This window comes from Pleurodeles waltl, chromosome 3_1, assembly GCF_031143425.1.
Source record: "Pleurodeles waltl isolate 20211129_DDA chromosome 3_1, aPleWal1.hap1.20221129, whole genome shotgun sequence".
Lineage (NCBI taxonomy): Eukaryota > Metazoa > Chordata > Amphibia > Caudata > Salamandridae > Pleurodeles > Pleurodeles waltl.
Window position 1 is genome coordinate 1,749,433,280 of NC_090440.1, and position 19,155 is coordinate 1,749,452,434.

The 19,155-nt window shown below is 43.1% G+C and overlaps 1 protein-coding gene across 1 annotated transcript in view; it reads right to left on the reverse strand.

Annotated features, from left to right (window-relative positions):
• UNC80 (unc-80 homolog, NALCN channel complex subunit) overlaps positions 1–19,155 on the reverse strand; it is a 2,774,722-nt gene that overhangs the window by 1,935,587 nt on the left and 819,980 nt on the right. Inside the window, exon 17 of the mRNA XM_069225668.1 lies at positions 7,705–7,871. Within this exon, the coding sequence (XP_069081769.1) occupies positions 7,705–7,871 (167 nt within the window). The remainder of the gene's footprint in view (positions 1–7,704; positions 7,872–19,155) is intronic.

Genomic DNA, 19,155 nt, shown 5'->3' on the forward strand with positions numbered 1-19,155 from the left:
TCTTTCCACTAGCATTAAGGTTGTTTTAGGCATAACTTGGCTTCTCAGGTACTTTCTGTTAGCACCAGTGGTAAACTGCCTACAATGGCCCGAATACAGCACCAGCTCTAGTTGCTCTGAGAAAATTAAGCGTACTGCATGCACAGTCATCCTAATAAAAAATCTTCAAATGCATTACAACTCGCAGGTATGTGTGGTCACAACATTATTCTTTGCACCCACACACACACATTCAGGGATCCAATGTGAGATCCCAAAGTCTACCATTCAGAGCTGCTCAGACAGTAACACATATGCATGGCTACCAGATGTTTTATTTCCTTTCACCTATACGATATTGTACTAGCGGAATGGAAGCTTTCACTGCTTCTTTTACTGTGTGTCTAAGCACATAAAAGTTCACTGTTATTTCTAGAGTTGTACTAGATCGGTTTGTGTATTTATGTATATGTGTGTGAAGAAGGTTTGCACAGCTGCTACATGTGCTGTACTTATGTTCTCTGCTGCAGCGAAAAACAAAACAAAAAATGATTGCTTTCTCCATATAATGGATATATGAGATAAAGGATTTGGTGTGTGGTGGTTCAGTGTACTTTGGAGAAGCAAACCAGTCAATCATGCATTGTAATGAAAGCACTCTACAGGAAGAGGTATATTATGCCAAACAACCAAGAGGATGGGGTAAGACAGAAACACTTCTGGAAGAAGCCAAAGTCCACTATGTTTAGTTTGAAGAACTGTTAACAATAGATATTGTGGACAGATTTGCTGCCTAGACCGACCTAAAAATGCAGTCCACAGGGGAGGGAATGATGCACCAAAGAGCCAACAGTATAAGGTGAAAAAGTACCCCCTTTGAAGGAGCCAAAGTCCACTCTCTATATACATATTGTAACAAATTCGTAACTGAGGGTCAAATGCCAAATGAAACTTAAAAAAGTGATAACTAGAGGGAAGGGAAGCCTAACTGATCTTCCAAACTGAGGATAATTAGAGCTGTATACTAACATCTTCCACCAATTTGGGGCCATCAAAATCATATCTGTTTAGAAATTCCAGCTTTCAATAATATGCATCACTGACATTGGTGGAAAAGAATAATCCAGACTGAATGCTCAAGGAGCGCACCAATGCAACTCCCATGACCTCTCTCTTCAGTAACTCTTGAGCGCAGAATATTGTGCACATCATAGCACAGTGAGGTGCACAGAAATTCTCTTGTGGATAGCTCCAAATTTGAAATAGCTGTAAAATAACACCCTGGAGCAGGGTCTCTCATATGATGCTCTGTATGGACAGCTGCATCTTACCAGAAAACTCAAGAACAAGTTACCTACCTTCGGTAACACATTATCTGGTACAGACATATTCAAGTTGCAGATTCCTTACCTTAGAATTTTCCCCAGGCATTAGTCTGGATCCAGAGATTTTTATTGAGCAGCACCCCTGCGTGCCGTTAGGTGGAGTCGGTCGAATCTGCATCTGTTATCGTGTTCACCGGTTATGAAGTCACGGGTCCTATATAGGCACCTCCACGGGGCGCTTCCTCATAACCTCAGAACTCTTTGACCAGGCAATGGTGCTTTTGCATTCTATTGCAGTAACTCTATTTTAACTGGGCTACCCAACTCCTCACCTACAACTGAAAAAGCTACGTTCCATAGAGTAGTCTGTATCATTAAAAGTCAGTTAATCAGATCTCATCCCAACATTTTAAGTTAAAACTAGCAATAAAATTGTCTCTCTCGTTTTCTAAACTATGAAATGTGATCTACCTAGGTACTTGAGACATCACATTGCAGAAGGCTCAAAAGTCACTAGGATTGACCCTTGACCAGTGCTCGGGATTCGGCCCCGGGGGCCCCATCCCCCAGGGCCCGGCATTATAACTCATGCCATAAGGTAACTATAACATGCGCCCTCACCATGCCCTGCTAATTACCCCACTAATTACTGGACTCATGGCATCTTTGATAACATCACTGATAATATCAATGTAATATTTGCAGCAAATTGTTTTACGAAAAAACTGTGCATGGTAGGTGCGCGAGTTTAAGTTACCTTAGGGGGCACAAGTTATAGTTACTTGTGATACCTCTATCTATAACAGGTGAATTTATACGGTTTTGTACATTTAAAATGTGAGCCTAACTATAACGTCCCTATAACCTTTGTTTTTTTCAGTGAAAAAAAAAAAAAAAAAAAAATATATATATATATATATATATATATATATATATATAAATATATATATATATATATATATAAATGTTCATGGTCTGAGAAAAACAACTCTTCCAAGAGGTTGTTTCAAATGATCAGTTTATTTTTGCACAATATTATTCACATACCTTCAGATAATAAGCTGGGCGAGAAATGTGAAGGAGGAATTGGGAGGCTCAAACGATTTGGAGGGCGAGGCTAAGTTGGCTACCCCGTTGAAAAAAGAGGTGACTAGATGTATTGGTTAATAACGAAGAGTGCGGATAGTGAATTTATTCTCCCAGAAGGAATTTGGAGGGATAGTCTGTGGGGGGTACAATTGGAAGAGCTTTGGCAAACATCTCTATCACCTTTGTATAATACAGTTAAACCCGCTTCCCTCAGGAGAAATCATTTGTTCTCAATCCATAGAGCCTTCTGGTCTCCAGCAAGGCTCTTAAAAATAGGGACTGATCCCTCTGTTAAGTGTAAACAATTTGGGCTGCCTGCCGTTTGTGGAGGTCCCCCAGCTTGGAGAATTCTGGGGAGAGGTGGGTGGAATGATAAGAAAGATCTTTCAAGTATATTTGGAGGTAAGAGCCCCGCTAGTTAAATTTGGGTGCCACCATGATTCCCTGGCAAGTAAGATGGATGAAGCCAAACTACTTTTCTACATGATATTATTGGCCAGGCGAGAGATCTGTTGAAAGTGGATCATTGCCCTTCCCCCTCTGTTTAAAGACTGGAAATACTCACTAATGTATAATTTAAAATTTGTTTATAGAGAAGATAAAAAGAAATACAGGTTTTGGAATCTGCTTAAAGAATGGTTGAGTCAATAGTGAGATAAGCCCAAAACGTAATTCTGTGATTGGTCCAATGATTATACACTATGCTGGGCATAATTGTTCCTTGCAATGGGTCTGACCGGAGGTGGGATTAGAGGCAAGACAGGCGGTGTTCTCACCTGGGATATTCTGTGAAGGTTGTGAGTAAACCGCTGCCGAATGACCTCTCCCCCACTTTTTTTAAACATGTGGATGAGGACCAAAAAAAAAAAGAAAAAAGAAAAAAAGATATATATATTATTCACAGCCGATATGTGTTTCGTGACCTTGCTGCTTCTTCCAGGCATAGAGCTTTTCTTCATGTGGTGTTGGTGAGCCTCTTTCATGACAGACATGTATATATATATATATATATATATATATATATATATATATAAGTTATCTTGTAGCATGTTATACTTGAGTTTGGCGGAGGGTTTTCTCCATCACAAATGTAACGGATATCCTGTCTACCGTGTTACAAGTTTCTTAGACTATAATGGAATTGTAATACGGCAGTCAGGATACCCATCACATTTGTGGCAGAGTAATCCCCTCCGCCAAACTCTAAATCAGGTCCTAAGTCTTAGTGCTGCCAAACACTCTTTACACAGAAATCTGTCCTTACAAACTCCATAACCTCCATAAGCAATCCATCCTAAAAAGCCATATCAGTCTGTTTGTGCAAGCCACTGCCTGTGAAAGCCTCTCTCTCTGCCTGTGCAAGCCTCTATGTCTGTCTGTGCATGCTTGTTTGTCTGTCTGTGCAAGCCTCTGTCTGTCTGTCTGTGCAAGCCTTTCTCTCTGTTTGTGTAAGCCTCTGTCTGTCTGTGCAAGTTTGTCTGTCTGTACAAGCCTCTCTGTCTATCTGTCTGTGCAAGCCTCTCTGTCCGTGCAAGGCTCTCTGTGTGTCTGTCTGTGAAAGGCTGTCTGTCTATGCAAGCCTCTCTATCTGTCTGTGCAAGCCTGTCTGCTGTGAAAGCCTCTCTTCCTTTCTGTCTGTCTATGCACGCCTATCTGTCTATCTGTGGAGGTCTGTCTGTCTGTCTGTGCAAGCCTCTCTGTCTGCCTGCCTCTGCAGGCTTCTGACTGTCTGCTAAGTTTCTTTCTGTCTGTCTGAGTAAGCCTCTACTTCGGTTGGTCTGTGCAAGCATCTCTGTCTCTCTCTGCAAGCCTGTCTGTCTGTCTGTGCAAGCTACTCTGTGCATGCCTCTCTCTCTGTCCGTTTAACCCTCTCTATCTATCTGTATAAGCCTCTCTGTCTGTCTCTTTATAAAAAGTGTTTACAAAACTGTTACAAAACAGCATTAGCAAATGCAAGAGGCCCATTGGCTTTTTTAGGACTGGTGTTAACTGAGACCTTTTCATTTCCCCCCAGTTATGTGTGTAACATAGCTAATTACAGGGATTTTAGGCCAGACTTCATCTATTAGTCTCTTGTACCATTCCAGCCACTGCAGTATGCATCATGGGGCAGTGGGCTAGCACATTTCAGCCACTGGAGGAATTAATTTTGAGCTACAGCATACTGCCATTACACTAAGAAGCATCCAAAAAAGTGATGGATGGAATGCTTGAATTAATCTCAGCAACTAGAAATTACTCGGGCCAACATCACAGTGCATCGTTATTCTGTGCATCGTTATTCTGCACAACATTCCACCTCAGAGTGAACCCAGTCATATGCAAATAAGCCTTCACTCCACTCCAGTGGTAACAGCCCAGCCCAAACTGCCAGGCCATGCTCTCCCTGAAGTAGAACACAAGCAACCCAGGACAGTTTTTTGCTTGATTAGGGTTCACACGCCAGGTACAATTTTCCAAAGGTGCACGTCCACACACAAAGAAGATGCCTCCCATGTCAGGGGCTACTATGGTAATATGTGCTTTTTGGAACCAAAACAATAATTTTGGCTTTAGCCAATGATTTTAGATGGCGTGGCTGCTTCCGCAACAATAAGGGTTTGCACAAACTTTGACAGAACAAAACAAGAATTGCCAAAAGCAAAAGGCTGGCTGTCTACGCTAGACCTATTTCCTTTGTAAATTTTCATTGATATTTTGTAACTGCACTACGTGCTAAAACAGTGTGGTATTCAGCTAATGCATATAATTCAATCAATGTCAATTCAAAGTTAGCTGTTTATTTCACTATCATACTGTTTTGTGCCCATCAACAACAAACAAATGAAAATAGGGAAAACATGTATTCAAACAAAGCTGTGGGAATGGGAATCTAAACTATACGGAGCCACAGACAGAGGAATGTGGAAGAAAATCAGGTTAGGCAAAATTGAGGACTGGGTTATGGAGGGGAGGCTTGTAACATGGGAAACAATTAAATTGAGAACACTGTAGAAGGAGGGTTTGTTCTTGTTCTATTTTCGTTGAATTAGTAGCACACTGCAAGACCTCTGTTTAGGAGATGTAGGAAACACTACGAAACTGGTTGGTAAACTATTAACAGAAAACTTCTTGAAGGGTACATGAATTAGGGGCAAGGTACCTAAATGACACAAAAGAGACTGCGGCACCACTGGTAAATTGAAGTCTACACAAATGGACACCAGAAACGTAGCTTAACGACAACTGTGAGATTTGGGAAGAAAATATGAGCTAGTCAGAAGTCAAACGTTTAGGAGAATGCAGCTTTTTGCATTATGAATGGACAGTTCTGTACACTTACGCACATATGTGTTAGTTCGCAGCAACGGTGATAGCCAGGTCTATATAACAGGTTTCTGGAAACCTTAAGATGAAATGAAATGAATAGAGAATATCTCTTGGAAATTGAGCACAACAGAAATTTTTAAAAAACGGGAGATGGTTTGTGGGATATAATAAAAACGAACAAAGGGCCAGATTTACAAGGCACTCGCTCCTCTTTGCGCCACCTTAGCTTATTTTTTTTCCCCGCAAATGTGGCTCGAGCAATACTTGCTGTACCATATTTACAAAGTGACCCAATGCATGCATTGTGCCAGTTTGCTACCCCTTGCGCCACATTATGCCCACAAAAATAACGCAGTGAAATCTACAATAAATCGATGGGCTTCCTTGCTGCACTAGCGTCAGAATTTTTGACGCTAGTGCAGCAAAGCGCCACAATAGCATCAAAAATTTTGACACTATTGGCCTAAAGTGTGCCATGGTGTGCCGTATTGTAAATACAGCGCACCTATGGTGTTGTTGAGTGGTGGTGGGTGGGGGCGCATGAAATCTGGCACATCAGTACTGATGTGCCAGATTCTTGTAAATCTGGGCCATAGTTTATAAGCAACCAAGTGTTATGCTGCTTAGTAATTAATTTAAGTAATATCTTATGGAATAACTTAGGGCCTGATTTAGATTTTGGCAGAGGGATGAATCTTAGAGGATTTAGGTTTTAACGGATGCAATGTCCGTCACCGCTGTAGCAGAGTAACCCCTCTGCCGAAATCTACTTGCGGCCCTTAATGTTGATGGACAGAAAAGTGAACACCTATTTATTGTATCAACTGCATTTTAGTATTCTGGGAATTGAATCAATAAAAAATATTAGAGTCGACTCTTGAGCACTACTCAAAATATAAAACGTTAAAGAATTAAAACATTTAAAACAACCAATTAAGCCTTTTTCTGTCAATCACATCGTTTCAAGAATCAGCTGTCCCTAAGCACACACAGGACAACACCAGACTTGCTTTCAAAGGTTCTTACCTTTTCAAGCTCAACCTTAATATTAAGTTGCCTCTAACTCTCCTTATTTCCCTTTTGTCCTTCATACATCATCTTGGTTGTGAAGAGCTCCATGGCCCTATGGCTATGTCCATACAATGGAAATTTCGCTGATAATTAAATAAATGTGAACCCTGCTACTGCAGGTGAGCTGCCACCACTCCCATCTGATAAATCCGAACCATCCACCATCTCCGGCTTCCTCGGGAAAATGGGCATTTGCCTTGTGAACAAATGTCTACAATGTGTTTTTTCGTTACTACATTAATCCTATTCAACACCCTTTCAGGAGGCAATATGGGAAACACATTAGACCTTCACTTAAACTGAAAGAATAATCACCAGTGAGAACACACACTGGTTGATATGTCAAATAAAAGGGATCGTATAAATAGTTCTGAAATTGTGAAAGTTGGCTTCTTCTAAAAGTCATGAAAAGGGATTCTTAAAAGTCTGAACAAAAGACAGAAAAGAGCCCACACTGCTTGGCCCTGAAAACAGAATACCTGTTACCTTTTCATGCATGTCTAATTCCTGCAAGGAAGAAGCCTTCAAATATGGAGTACACGAAGCTCTCCTAGGAAGGACAATTTGTGCACTGTAATTATCTGAAGCAGTAGATGGCTACACTCATTGTCTACACTGTCCAGAGAAGAAATTAGTTACTTGCCTGTAACTCCAGTTCTATGACATAGGTATCTTTCACGTATTCAGATGCTTGAATCAATCCCCGTAGTCAGACTGGGAATCCTGGATACACTTAAATAGCAGTAAACAATGTTAAAATGGACACAGAACAAAAGTGTTTGTTTAGTAGCACAACCACCTCATTTGAAGCAACCCGAGCTTCAGACATTGAGGTGGAAGTGTCAGCTCTCCCACTCCTCCTAACTCCCCCAAAGCTCATCCTTAATTTTACAACCACATTACTACAAAGTAACTCATTCAAATCACAAACCTTTTGCTCCCTGAAGGTCTGGGCTCTTGTTCATTGTCTTCATTTTTCTTTCCAGGTGTCAATTTCTCTGCACTATCCAATAGAGCACTGAGTGCCACCCTTCGAAAGACATTTCCATGAGCTTCCTTGATGAACTGAACCAATTGTCGAATGTCGCAGTATAATCCCTAATTCAAAAATAGGAAGACGGTTACAGGTAGAAAGTGAGACAAGAAAGTAATACATGGTTTTGTGCTAAAGGAGGCCCATAAAATGGGGAGATAAGGTTTCGGGTTATTCATCGGATTCCTTCAATTTTCCTGCTTTAACGAATTGGGATTCCATAACACTTTTTATACTATCAAACATTATTAGCCTGTCAATTTCATGATAGAACAAAACATAACTGACATTTACACTTAAAAGAGGATATTAACACAACAGCTAAGGCAGAGCAATTTAGATTTATTTTTGAATTAGGAAATATGTGCCTTTAATGATTCATGGAAAGGCAGAATAAGAACATGTGGCATCTGAATTCTTAGAAGATATGCGCATTAGAATACAACTATAGTAAGTTTTCTCTAGTACTGAATATTTAATGTATACTTATGTAAATAGAATACCAAGCAGTGAAAAACTTCAAATTGAAAGATGCAGAACCTTCACCTCCAGAGGTTTTCAAAAGTATGTTGACCTTTTTGAACATTATTTCGTATGATAAACTCCTGGAACAGTAAAGTAATTATTTACTATATCTACTGTGGGGATTTCAATGTCCAAGGCACTTCTTTCCATTAATGAACCAAATGCTGAATATTTCTCTGAGAGTCTAAACAGAACATTGTCATTTAAAACAATAGTTCCAGAAGTGTCAGCAGCCAGCATCTTACAATTATGCTAATGTTTGTAGATGAATTGTCTCTTTCAGAATCTTTACATTCTTACAATACTTGTGTATTTTTTATAGCATGTGCCTTAGTTAACAATATTATTGGGCTACTGGTCATATATTACTAAACTCAACATAGCAAGACCCAAATTGGCATTTTAAGCATACAGTGCTGCTAGAGCAGTAAAGAAGCAATATTTAATTTTTAATAACCTTGGGTCTTATTTAAATCTTGGTGGATGGGGTACTCTGTCAAAACTTGACAGCTATTGACAGCTATTCTGTCCTCTGTAATACAATTGCCATAGGATATAATGCACTTGTAATGCGGTGGAAGAGATATCGTTTGTGATGGAGTATCCCATCTGCTAAGATCTAAATCAGGCCCCTAGTCTTTGTTCATAAAACCGTAGGCATCCTGGCACAACCAGTCAGTAATTAATGGGATCTCTTTCCATTGCTGACTGATTCTCACCCAGTACAATAATAATTGTTAACATCAAAGGAACCATCACAAAAGGTGATGCTATAACATTCCATAGGACAAAGTCAGCAATATGCATACACCCTTGAAAAGCTAAGCAGCAGAGTTTATTTCACCATATCGTCCCCTATTTCAAAGCACATACCTATAGTACAAGTTACTTACCTTTGGTAGTGCCTTGTATGGTAGAGACTATGGTGGTCATTCCGACTCTGGCGGGTGGCGGTTGCCACCCGCCAGGCGGAAACTGCCATTTGGCCGCTCCGCGGTCAGAAGACCGCTGCCGGCATTCTGACCTTCCCGCTGGGCCGGCGGGCGCTAACTATGTTAGCGCCCGCCGGCCCAGCGGGAAGGAGGGCTGCAACACAGAAGCCGGCTCCGAATGGAGCCGGTGGTGTTGCGGCCGTGCGACGGGTGCAGTTGCACCCGTCGCGCTTTTCACTGTCTGCTAGGCAGACAGTGAAAAGCCGGCCGGGGCCCTGTTAGGGGGCCCCTGCACTGCACATGCCAGTGGCATGGGCAGTGCAGGGGCCCCCAGACACCCGTTCCCGCCAGCTCCTTCCTGGCGGTGACAACCGCCAGAAACAGGCTGGCGGGAAGGGGGTCAGAATCCCCATGGCAGCGCTTCTTGCAGCGCTGCCATGGCGGATTAGCCCAGGCGGGGCAAAATCGGCGGGAAACCGCCGGCCCCGGTTTTCTGACCGCAGCTTTACCGCTGCGGTCAGAATGGGCTAGGAAGCACCGCCAGCCTGTTGGCGGTGCTTCCGTCATTCGTGGCCCTGGCGGTCTTAGACCGCCAGGGTCAGAATGACCTCCTATATCTAGTCACAGGTTCCTTACCTTGTAATTTTCCCAGGAGTCTTACTGGATCCAGAAGATTTTACGTAAGCAGTACCCCAGCTCGGCAGTAGGTGGTGTTGTTCGGCTCCTTGTGTGTTGTCGGCTGCACCAGTAGTGACGTCTGTGGCACCTATAGAGGTGCCGTCTAGGCATGCTGCTGTCAGTTTCTTGTCACAAATTTCCACGCCAGAAGCACGGAGCCATGAAGAGCACTGACCACTGGTGTGGAAAACTAGGGCACTGAAAGGGAGCAGCCCTGTCCCTAGAAATCCATTTGCAGAGCAGGGAAGATGGCTGGGTCAGTAAGGAATCTGTGGCTATAGCCTCTACCAGATAAGGCTTCACAAAGGTTAAGTACCTTGTTTATCTGATAGAAACTTCTAGCCGCAGTTTCCTTACTTTTGGATAAATATCCACGCAACACCAATTCATGGAGTTGGGTCTGCAAACCAATTTCAGGCAAGGAAATCCTGCAGTACCGAATGGGCAAAGTGCCCATCCTTACAGACCTGACTGTCCACGCAGTAACGCTTTGTGAACGTGTGCAAAGAGGCCCATATTGCTGCATGGCAGATATCCAGGACCGGAACTCCGCATGCTAACGCAGTGGTCGCAGCTTTAGCTCTGGTAGCATGAGCTCACAAGCCCTCAGAGGGTTGCTTTTTGGCCAGTGCATAGCAGATCTCAATACAGAGTAGAAAGCATCTGAATATGATCCTCTTCTGCTTAGCCCGTCCCTTCTTCACTCCAACATACCCCACAAAGAATTGGTCATCCACACAGAACTCATTTATTCAATCAAGATAGATCGACAATGCTCTTTTTTGGGTACATATGGTGGTTCACTCCTCTTCTTTAAAGGAATGTGGAGGAGCATAAAAAGTAGGCAAGGCGATGGATTGGTCTACATGAAATGGAGTGACCACTTTTGGAAGAAAGGAGGCTTTTGTGCAAACCACCAGTTGTCAGGATAGATGGTGAGGTGAGGAGGCTTGGGTGACAAAGCATGAAGCTCACTCACTCTTCAGGCAGATGTTATTGCCACAAGGTACGCTGTTTTAATAATAAGAAGCCTGAGGGGACAATTATGGAGTGGTTCAAAGGGAGCACACATCAGAAATGTCAAAACAAGAATAAGGTCCCATTGAGGCATGATAAATGGCGAATGAGAAAAAATATGAAAAATACCTTTTAGAAACCTATTTAAAATAGGGTATTTGAAGAGGGATGGCTGGTCAGGCAACCACAGAAAAGGAGAAAAAGCAGAAAGGTAGCACTTGAGAGTACCCAGAGCAGAACCCTGCTGAGCAAGAGAAAGAATGAAAAGGTGAACCTGAGAAAGGGGGGCTGAAAAGGAATCAACTTATTTTTAGGCACACCATGCCACAAATTGTTTCCAACAACAGGCGTATACCGTCTTAGTGGAGAGACGCCTGTCTGTCAAGAGGATAGGAGAAAAATCAAAAACTGTCAACTGCCACCGCTCAATCTCTACACAAGAAGGCAGAGACTGAACAGGTTTGGGTGGAAAACCATCCCCGGAAGTTGCAACAGAAGATCCTCCCAAATGGGCAGCCTGATCAGAAGATCATTGGCCATGCTCAGTAACTCCAGATACCAGACTCTCCATCCCCAGTCCGGAGTAACACGGATGACTTGGGCCCAGTCATTCTTGATGTTCTTGAGAACTCTAAGCAGGAGTGGTATAAGTGGAAAGGCATACAGGAGGCCTGCGTTGCACTCAAGATGAAAAGCATCTCCAAGGAAGAGCTGCCTCAGAAATTCAAGTGTGTAAAACTGCCGACATTGCGCATTCTCAGTGGAGGTGAATATATCTAACCAAGTCCCTCTCCACTGCTGAAAGAGAAGGTGCTCCACCTTTGGGTGGAGACGCCATTCATGATCCGCTACATATCTTCGACTGAGTTTGTCCGACTTGGCATTCAGCAAACTCGCCATGTTTTGAACCACCAATGATATGCCCTGATTTTCCAGCCATGTCCAGAGATGCAGGGCCTCTTGACAAAGGGCCATGACCCCACCCCTCTCTGTTTGTTGCAGTACACATGGTGGTGGTGTTGTCCATGAGCACCTGCACTAGCCTTCCCTTGATGGAGGGTTGAAAGGATTTCAGTGCCAAATGGATCACAAGGAGCTCCAACAGATTGATGTGGAGCCCTGATTCCACCAGAGTCCTCAGGTCTCCATCTCTCTCAGATGGCCGTCTCATCCCAGGAGTGACAAATCCGTCACAACTGCAAGATCAGGTTGGGAAGGGAGAGGGTCTGTCGCTGACCCAATTGCGACTTGTTAACCAACCACCACTGCAGATCTTTTGCAGGTCCCTATGAAATCTGGACTATGTCAAACAGATCCCCCTGATGCTGTGCCCATTGAAACCGTAGGTCCCACTGCAGAGCTTGCATATGCTAACATGCATTTGTTACCAGCAGGAGGCCATGAGTCCCAATAGTATCAAGATCTGTCTCACCAAAATCCAGGAGAGGTTCTGAAACATCAGTATCATATCCTGGACTCGCCACTCGGGAGGATAGGCAGAAACTGCAGTCTCAAGAACAGCCCAGATGAAAGGGAGCGCCTGACAGGTAGTCAGGTGTGACTTCAGCATGTTGATAGTGAAGTCCAGCAAATGCAGGAGTTCTGCTGTAATCTGGAGGTGACAGACAACAGCCTGGGGCGATCCCACCTCCAACAGTCAGTCGTTAAGCTAGAGGATGACACCTCTGATCTCTGAGGATGAACTGTTACCAATGCCATCATCTTGGTGAATACGCGATGGGAGCTAGTAAGGCCAAAAAGGAGCAAATTGAACTGAAAATGCTCTTGGCTGACCTTGACCCACAGGTAACGTCTGTGGGCAGGCAGGACAGGAATGTGAGAATATGTTTCCGGCAAGTTCAAGGCTTCCATCCAGTCTCCTGGGTCCAGGGGAGACAGGACCTAAGCTAATGTGAGCATTTTGAACTTCTCCTTCTTGAGTAAGTAGTTGAGGGGTTATAGGTGTAGGACATGATGAACGCATCCGTCCTTTTTTTAGCACTAGGATGTAGCAGGAATAGCAACCACGGCCCACTTCTGGTGTCAGCACTTTGTCTTTAGCTCCCTTGGCCAAGAGAGTCTGTACTTCTTGAGCAAGCAAGGAGAGATGGTCCTCCATCAGTTCATAGTAAGTGAGTGGCATGAGTGGGGGAAGGTCACAAAGGGGAGTCAGTAGCCCCTTTGGACTATCTGTAGTACCCAACGGTCTGATGTAATTGACAGCCAGGGGAAGAGATAGTGTGGTATCCTGCCTCACACTGGGTGCCCATGATTGTCTGAGGGCGGACTGAAGAGATTTGGAGGCAGCTAAAAGACAGGAGCAGTCAAAGGGGAGGTCCATCAGAGAGGATTGTGTTGGGCCTGCAAACCTGGATGTGCTTCAGTTTTTGTTGTAACCCCATAAGATTGTTTTACAGATACCAATGCTTGTTTACAAAGACCAGTGCTTGTCTAGCACACGTGTTGCTCAAGCCTCCAGCATCTCTATGACTCAGACTGGGTATGGCCGGATGAAGCAGGTATTTAAACCACACCCGGCCTGAGTGAATTGCTTGCTGTAAAAGCCACTGGCTGCAGAAGAGTCTCGGCTTCTTCACATTTGATCTTCGTGTTCAGTCCTGTATCCTGGATGCCGCTTCGGGAGAGCTGAAGGGATCAAGAAAATTGACTACTAAAAAGGCCGTAACACACTGTGAGCTCTCGAAAAACATTTATTTGTGAAAACTTGACACTTGCTAACTTAATATTTGAAAGTCGGATGTTTCGGAGTGCAATCTGCCTAAGAAGGCACATCATTGGCGTTTAAGGTCACTGGGATGCTCGCCACTAGTTGCGTAGTAACGCTTATCGTTGTTGCTTGCTATATATTTCAGAAAGGAATTTCTTTTGGGAAATTATCTTAAAAAACAATGTATTGTGAATAAGTTATGGCTAAGTTTAATATGTCATTTGCAAAATTGGTTCTGGTGATAAGGAACATTCAGTGAATGGCCTGAAAGTTTCATTGCTGTGCTCAACTTACGCTGTGATGTAATAGTGATAAAACCGATCACTTGTGTTATTAATATTAACCCTATGTTCCCTCATTGTTACAAACATTGCACTGTGATCTTTTGATACTAACCGTATGTTCCCAGAGCGCTACAAGCATCGTACTGTGGTCTTTTGATATTAACCCTATGTTCCCAGAGTGGTGCAAACATTGCACTGTGAACTTTTGGTATTGACCCTACGTTTCCAGAGTGATGCAAACTTTGCACTGTAATCTTTGATATTAACCCTATGTTTTCAGTGTGATCGAAAGACACCGAATGTGTGTTCTTTAGAATTCTAGGTACAGTGCGTAATTTAACTCGTGAATGTCTTCAAACCTAATTACCTGAGAACTTGTCATTATGTGTTACCTATTTAAATGTCTATGGAGTCCAGTGAGTCAGCATCTTAGGGAATCTTAGCAAGGTCATCAAACAGGATATCCACGGAACTTCAAGTACATTTAGGTAGACAATAATTCAGGTGAAGTGGGATCAATCTGGGGTCACAGTGGGATTAGTCATAGATATTATAGGAGGTTCAAGGTTCTAATTTCATTACAGGTAATCCACATCGTTTCACGAAAATTCCTAGGGAGATGGAGACCCATCTAAAGCGGGAAAGAGGAACCTAACAGGTACACCAAGCTGTTTGACTGATTTGTAATTTATCATAGGGAATCGCTGCTTTTTAAGGACAATTGTGTGGCAGTCAGAGTACGACTTAGGTTTCTGATCCTGCTCAAGGCACCACAGGCAAACAAGATGCAGGCCCATCACTAACACCAGTCGATGGTAGGCACCACAGGGCTAAAAACTGGCCTTCTTGGATGACATCCTTGCTGCACCAGGGGGAAAACCTCAAAAAGAAGTTGAAAAAAGTCAAAAAACGTTCAGTAAAAATGTGAGTGACGGGGTAGCTCTTCTCCAGATCTGAGCTCGCTGGCACAGAAAGAAAAGAACTGACTCCAGTGCGCCAAGGTGGGGTCTATATAGGTGCTGCAGATGTTACTTCCAGCATATACGACACTGACGACGCATGCAGAGCTGAACGATGCCACCTACTGGTGCGCTGGGGTACTGCTCACGAAAAATCTTACGGATCTAGTCTGACACCTGGGGAAATTCTAAGGTAAGGAATCTGCAGTTAGACGTCTCTATCAGTTACCTTTTATTTTTATAAAGCCAGCAAGATCAAACTGAAGACCTAAAAGCAGAGTAACTCCTCACTGCTTAACTAACTTGCACCCAGAGATATATGGATCAGCTTAGAAGACATTTTCAAGATGGGCCCTAGCACAATAAAATTATAATTGATAGTAAATTAGAGCACGATTTTCTCTTTTCACTTGCTTAATTACTCCCATTATGCAATAGTGGCGTTGAACAATAAAAATAAAAATCTTTATGGCAATCAATGCTACAATGATTAAAGTAAATAAAGAAAGAAAGCAAAAACAGATATATTTCAAATTATAAGAAGGATGTAGTAATTTAACAAACGAATATGCTAGAAAACAACTTAGGAATGTGATTGCTATGAAAGTGCTTGGTGCTCACACAAATTGCACACTGTGAATAAACGTGAATAATGTGAACAGAGAATGGATCCAACAAGGCCACAAAAACAATATTTTTAAAGAGATCTGTGTATGTTACTAAATACTTAGTTATAATTCATAAAAGAAAGTGGCTCATGGAGCATAATGCCAATGACGATACTTCCCAGTATGGATAGAGAGCCACTGTGAGGGCTCGAGGGATAGAATGAAGGCTACATCGGGTGCACAAAATTCTCTATGTCTGAATTAAAAAATAATGCTGGGAGCTTTTGTGTCTGAAGTAAGTCAAATATATCTCAGCTGTGTTTGGGTGACCACCTGAACTTAAGAAGCCTGCATTATGCCCTGCATGCCTTAGTTCATTGATGTGTAGTTAACATTTATAGCCAGAAATATTTTGCCAAGCGAGAAAAAAGCACAACCCTCTATTGCAAGGCGAGAGCTGGACTATGGCTTTGTTAAATCATTGAATTAATAACAGTGGGACATAATATGCAGGCAGACCAAAGAACTTGTAGTGTTGGGGGCCCTAGGTCCTCATGCTACTAAAATGAGGTGACACAGACACAGGGTTACTGTTCTGGTAACTCGTGACGGACACATGCGCCCGGCCCTTTTTTATTGGCAGGTTCATCTGACAAGTGACATCTGTGTTGGATGGGTGTGTGTTGAGTGGCTGGTGGAACACTAGAACGTGTCCAGCAGGACACTATATTCCTCCCAAACTTTATTGAGGAACAAAACAAAGTCCAACCTGTAAAAGAAAACACAATAACTAAACACCACCATCAGTCTCTCGGCCTAGAAAATACCCCATTTTAGACATACATTGATACAGCAGAACTTGCTTCATGAATTTTATGTGATAGTGAGGAAACTAGAAAGAATGAATGCTGTCAAATGGCCAGAACCAGTGCAATGGAGATTAAATCAGTGCAGTGAGATAAAATAACAATACACAGGCTTTATGAGTACAGTCCGAGTCCTTTCTTGTAGCATGGAATGTAAGCGACATTAAGCAGTGAATGTATATTCTGGTACAAACATGGGCTCTGCAGTTTACACTGTAGTGATAATGTTTGAATATGCATTTACTAGTACAAAAACGTTCTATTTACCTACATTTAGGGGGTCATTCCTACCCTGGCGGTCCGAGACCGCCAGGGTAGGGGACCGCGGATGCATCGCCAACAGGCTGGTGGTGCATCCAGGCCCATTCTGACCGCGGCGGTAAAGCCGCGGTCAGAAAAGGGAAACCGGTGGGAAGGGCTGCAGAATCCTCCATGGCGGCGCTGCAGGCAGACCAGGCTGGCGGGAACGGGTGTCGTGGGGCCCCTGGGGGCACCTGCAGTGCCCATGCCAATGGCATGGGCACTGCTGGGGCCCCCTAACAGGGCCCCACTTAGAATTTCAGTGTCTGCTTAGCTACTGCACCCGTCGCACCCCTTCCACTCTGCCGGCTCCATTCGGAGCCGGCTTCTTCGTGGAAGGGTGTTTCCCACTGGGCTGGCGGGCGGCCTTTTGGCGGTCGCCCGCCAGCCCAGTGGGAAACCCAGAATGACCGCCGCGGTCTTTTGACCGCGGTACGGTCTTCTGGCGGTTCCCGCTTGGCGGGCGGCTCCCGCCGCCCGCCAAGCTTAGAATCACCCCCTTAGTTTGCTTACATGGCATAGATTTATATGTACCATTAAAACCTCGAGGCCACTAAAATGTGTTATTTCAACCAAGTGTACCAATAAACTTGCATTCCCAGATATATTACAAGAGTCCAATGACGTAAAATCATGCTGCTGCTGAACAACAATTTAATGGGAGAAATAACTGCTTTCTACCGCATAAATCACGTTATCACGTTACAATGATTTTACAGAGGAAACTCTGCTGAGGCTCAGAAGTTGTATTAATTCATTGTGACTTTATTGTTTCTTTATTGATTCTTGTGAATCTCAATTACTGAGACAACTAGAAAGAACTCAAAATGCCGTGGCAAGAATACTGCTACGTTTCTCTACTTTAGTGGTCTTCTTTCCAACCTTATCTGTAGGTAGAACTGCTCAAGGAAAGTCCCCTGAGCTACTAACAGATTTAGCACTCGAATCATGAAAGTTAAAAGAACTACGTTACTTTCTAAAAAACCATATAGACAGGTCGGCACAAGAAAGCCACCATCCTTTATAACTACTTACAGTTGTGCAAGTGCCGACATTTTCAAAATCTTAAGAAAGCATTGGAAGATCTTAACATCCGATGCGAAACTGGAGAAGAGTCTCCGGACACTACCTGACATGACCTACCGCAGAGGACGCACCTTGAGGGACCGACTTTGCCATAGCTTCCTGCCCACCATCACCAAAGGCAATTGGCTTCCCCCACCACCCCTGGGTTTCTATAAATGTGGACATTGCAATATTTGTGATTATGTACAAGACAAAACCAAAAAGTTCATGCATAACACTGATGTTATACACACTATTAAACAGTTCATGAACTGTAACACTAAATACATCGTATACTGTATCATCTGTACATGTAAGAAGATATACATTGGAAGTACCATCAGACCATTCAAGGAAAGATTACAGGAGCACATCAGGGCAATCAGGAACAACAACACTGATTACCCTCTTGCAGCTCATTTCAACAAGCAACATCCATTACAAGAGAGGCTCAATGTACATACTTTTGGAATTGCCACCCTGGGCGGCTGCCCTAGGGGCGGCAACAAAACTCTTCAGCTAAGGCAATTGGAAAGTAGGTGGATTATAAAATTACGAGCAGTGGAGATGGGTTTAAACTCGGACAAGGACTTACATGTCTTTCTATAGCACTTGTTGCATCTCCAAATCTGCCATCACAATCTACATCATCTTTCCATGTATAGTCCACTTGATATTTTAAAACATATGTTATGTGCAATGATATCGGATTGTCCCTTCAATCCCTCTCGATTCCATGATTTAGTATGTAATGTCTTGTGACAATGTTTATAAGTTTCATTGGTTTCTGGTGTACTGTAAACACTTTGTCTTCCTATATAATCTTTGTATGTTACATGGATGCATTTTCAATATTCCACACTGCTTGTCAATGTCATTGTGTACTAGCGTCTGTTAATTTATAAATAAGTTTACCTATAGATTACTCTATTGCAACATTCTCGTTAGTTCTGGTCTCTGTACTCTCTTGGTAAACATATATTAGTTCTCACACGACACTTTAACTCCAAAGTAACTCTCCATATTCCTTTTCCTCTACACAGCTGGTATCACTTATATTTCTCTCTTCTTTCGTTTTACCTTTCTCATCGACATTCCAACATGGCGCCCGTTTTCCATTACAATTTGATATAGCTTTAGTTTGGCAGTCCCTTCTTCATTTCCACTCCCAATTCGGCCTCAAATAGAGGGAGTCCACTTTCGGCGCGTAATCACTATTTGCAGCGCCGTCAACACGACGTGGAGGGAAACGCTTGGGAGATACTCGAGGTATGGGTACTTATAGATTGGCAGTGCAGTGGGATATTCCGGCATTTTATGGGAGCTCTGCGGATATTCCACATCGCCTACAATTTCGTTCAGCTTTCATTTTAAATAACGATTAAGC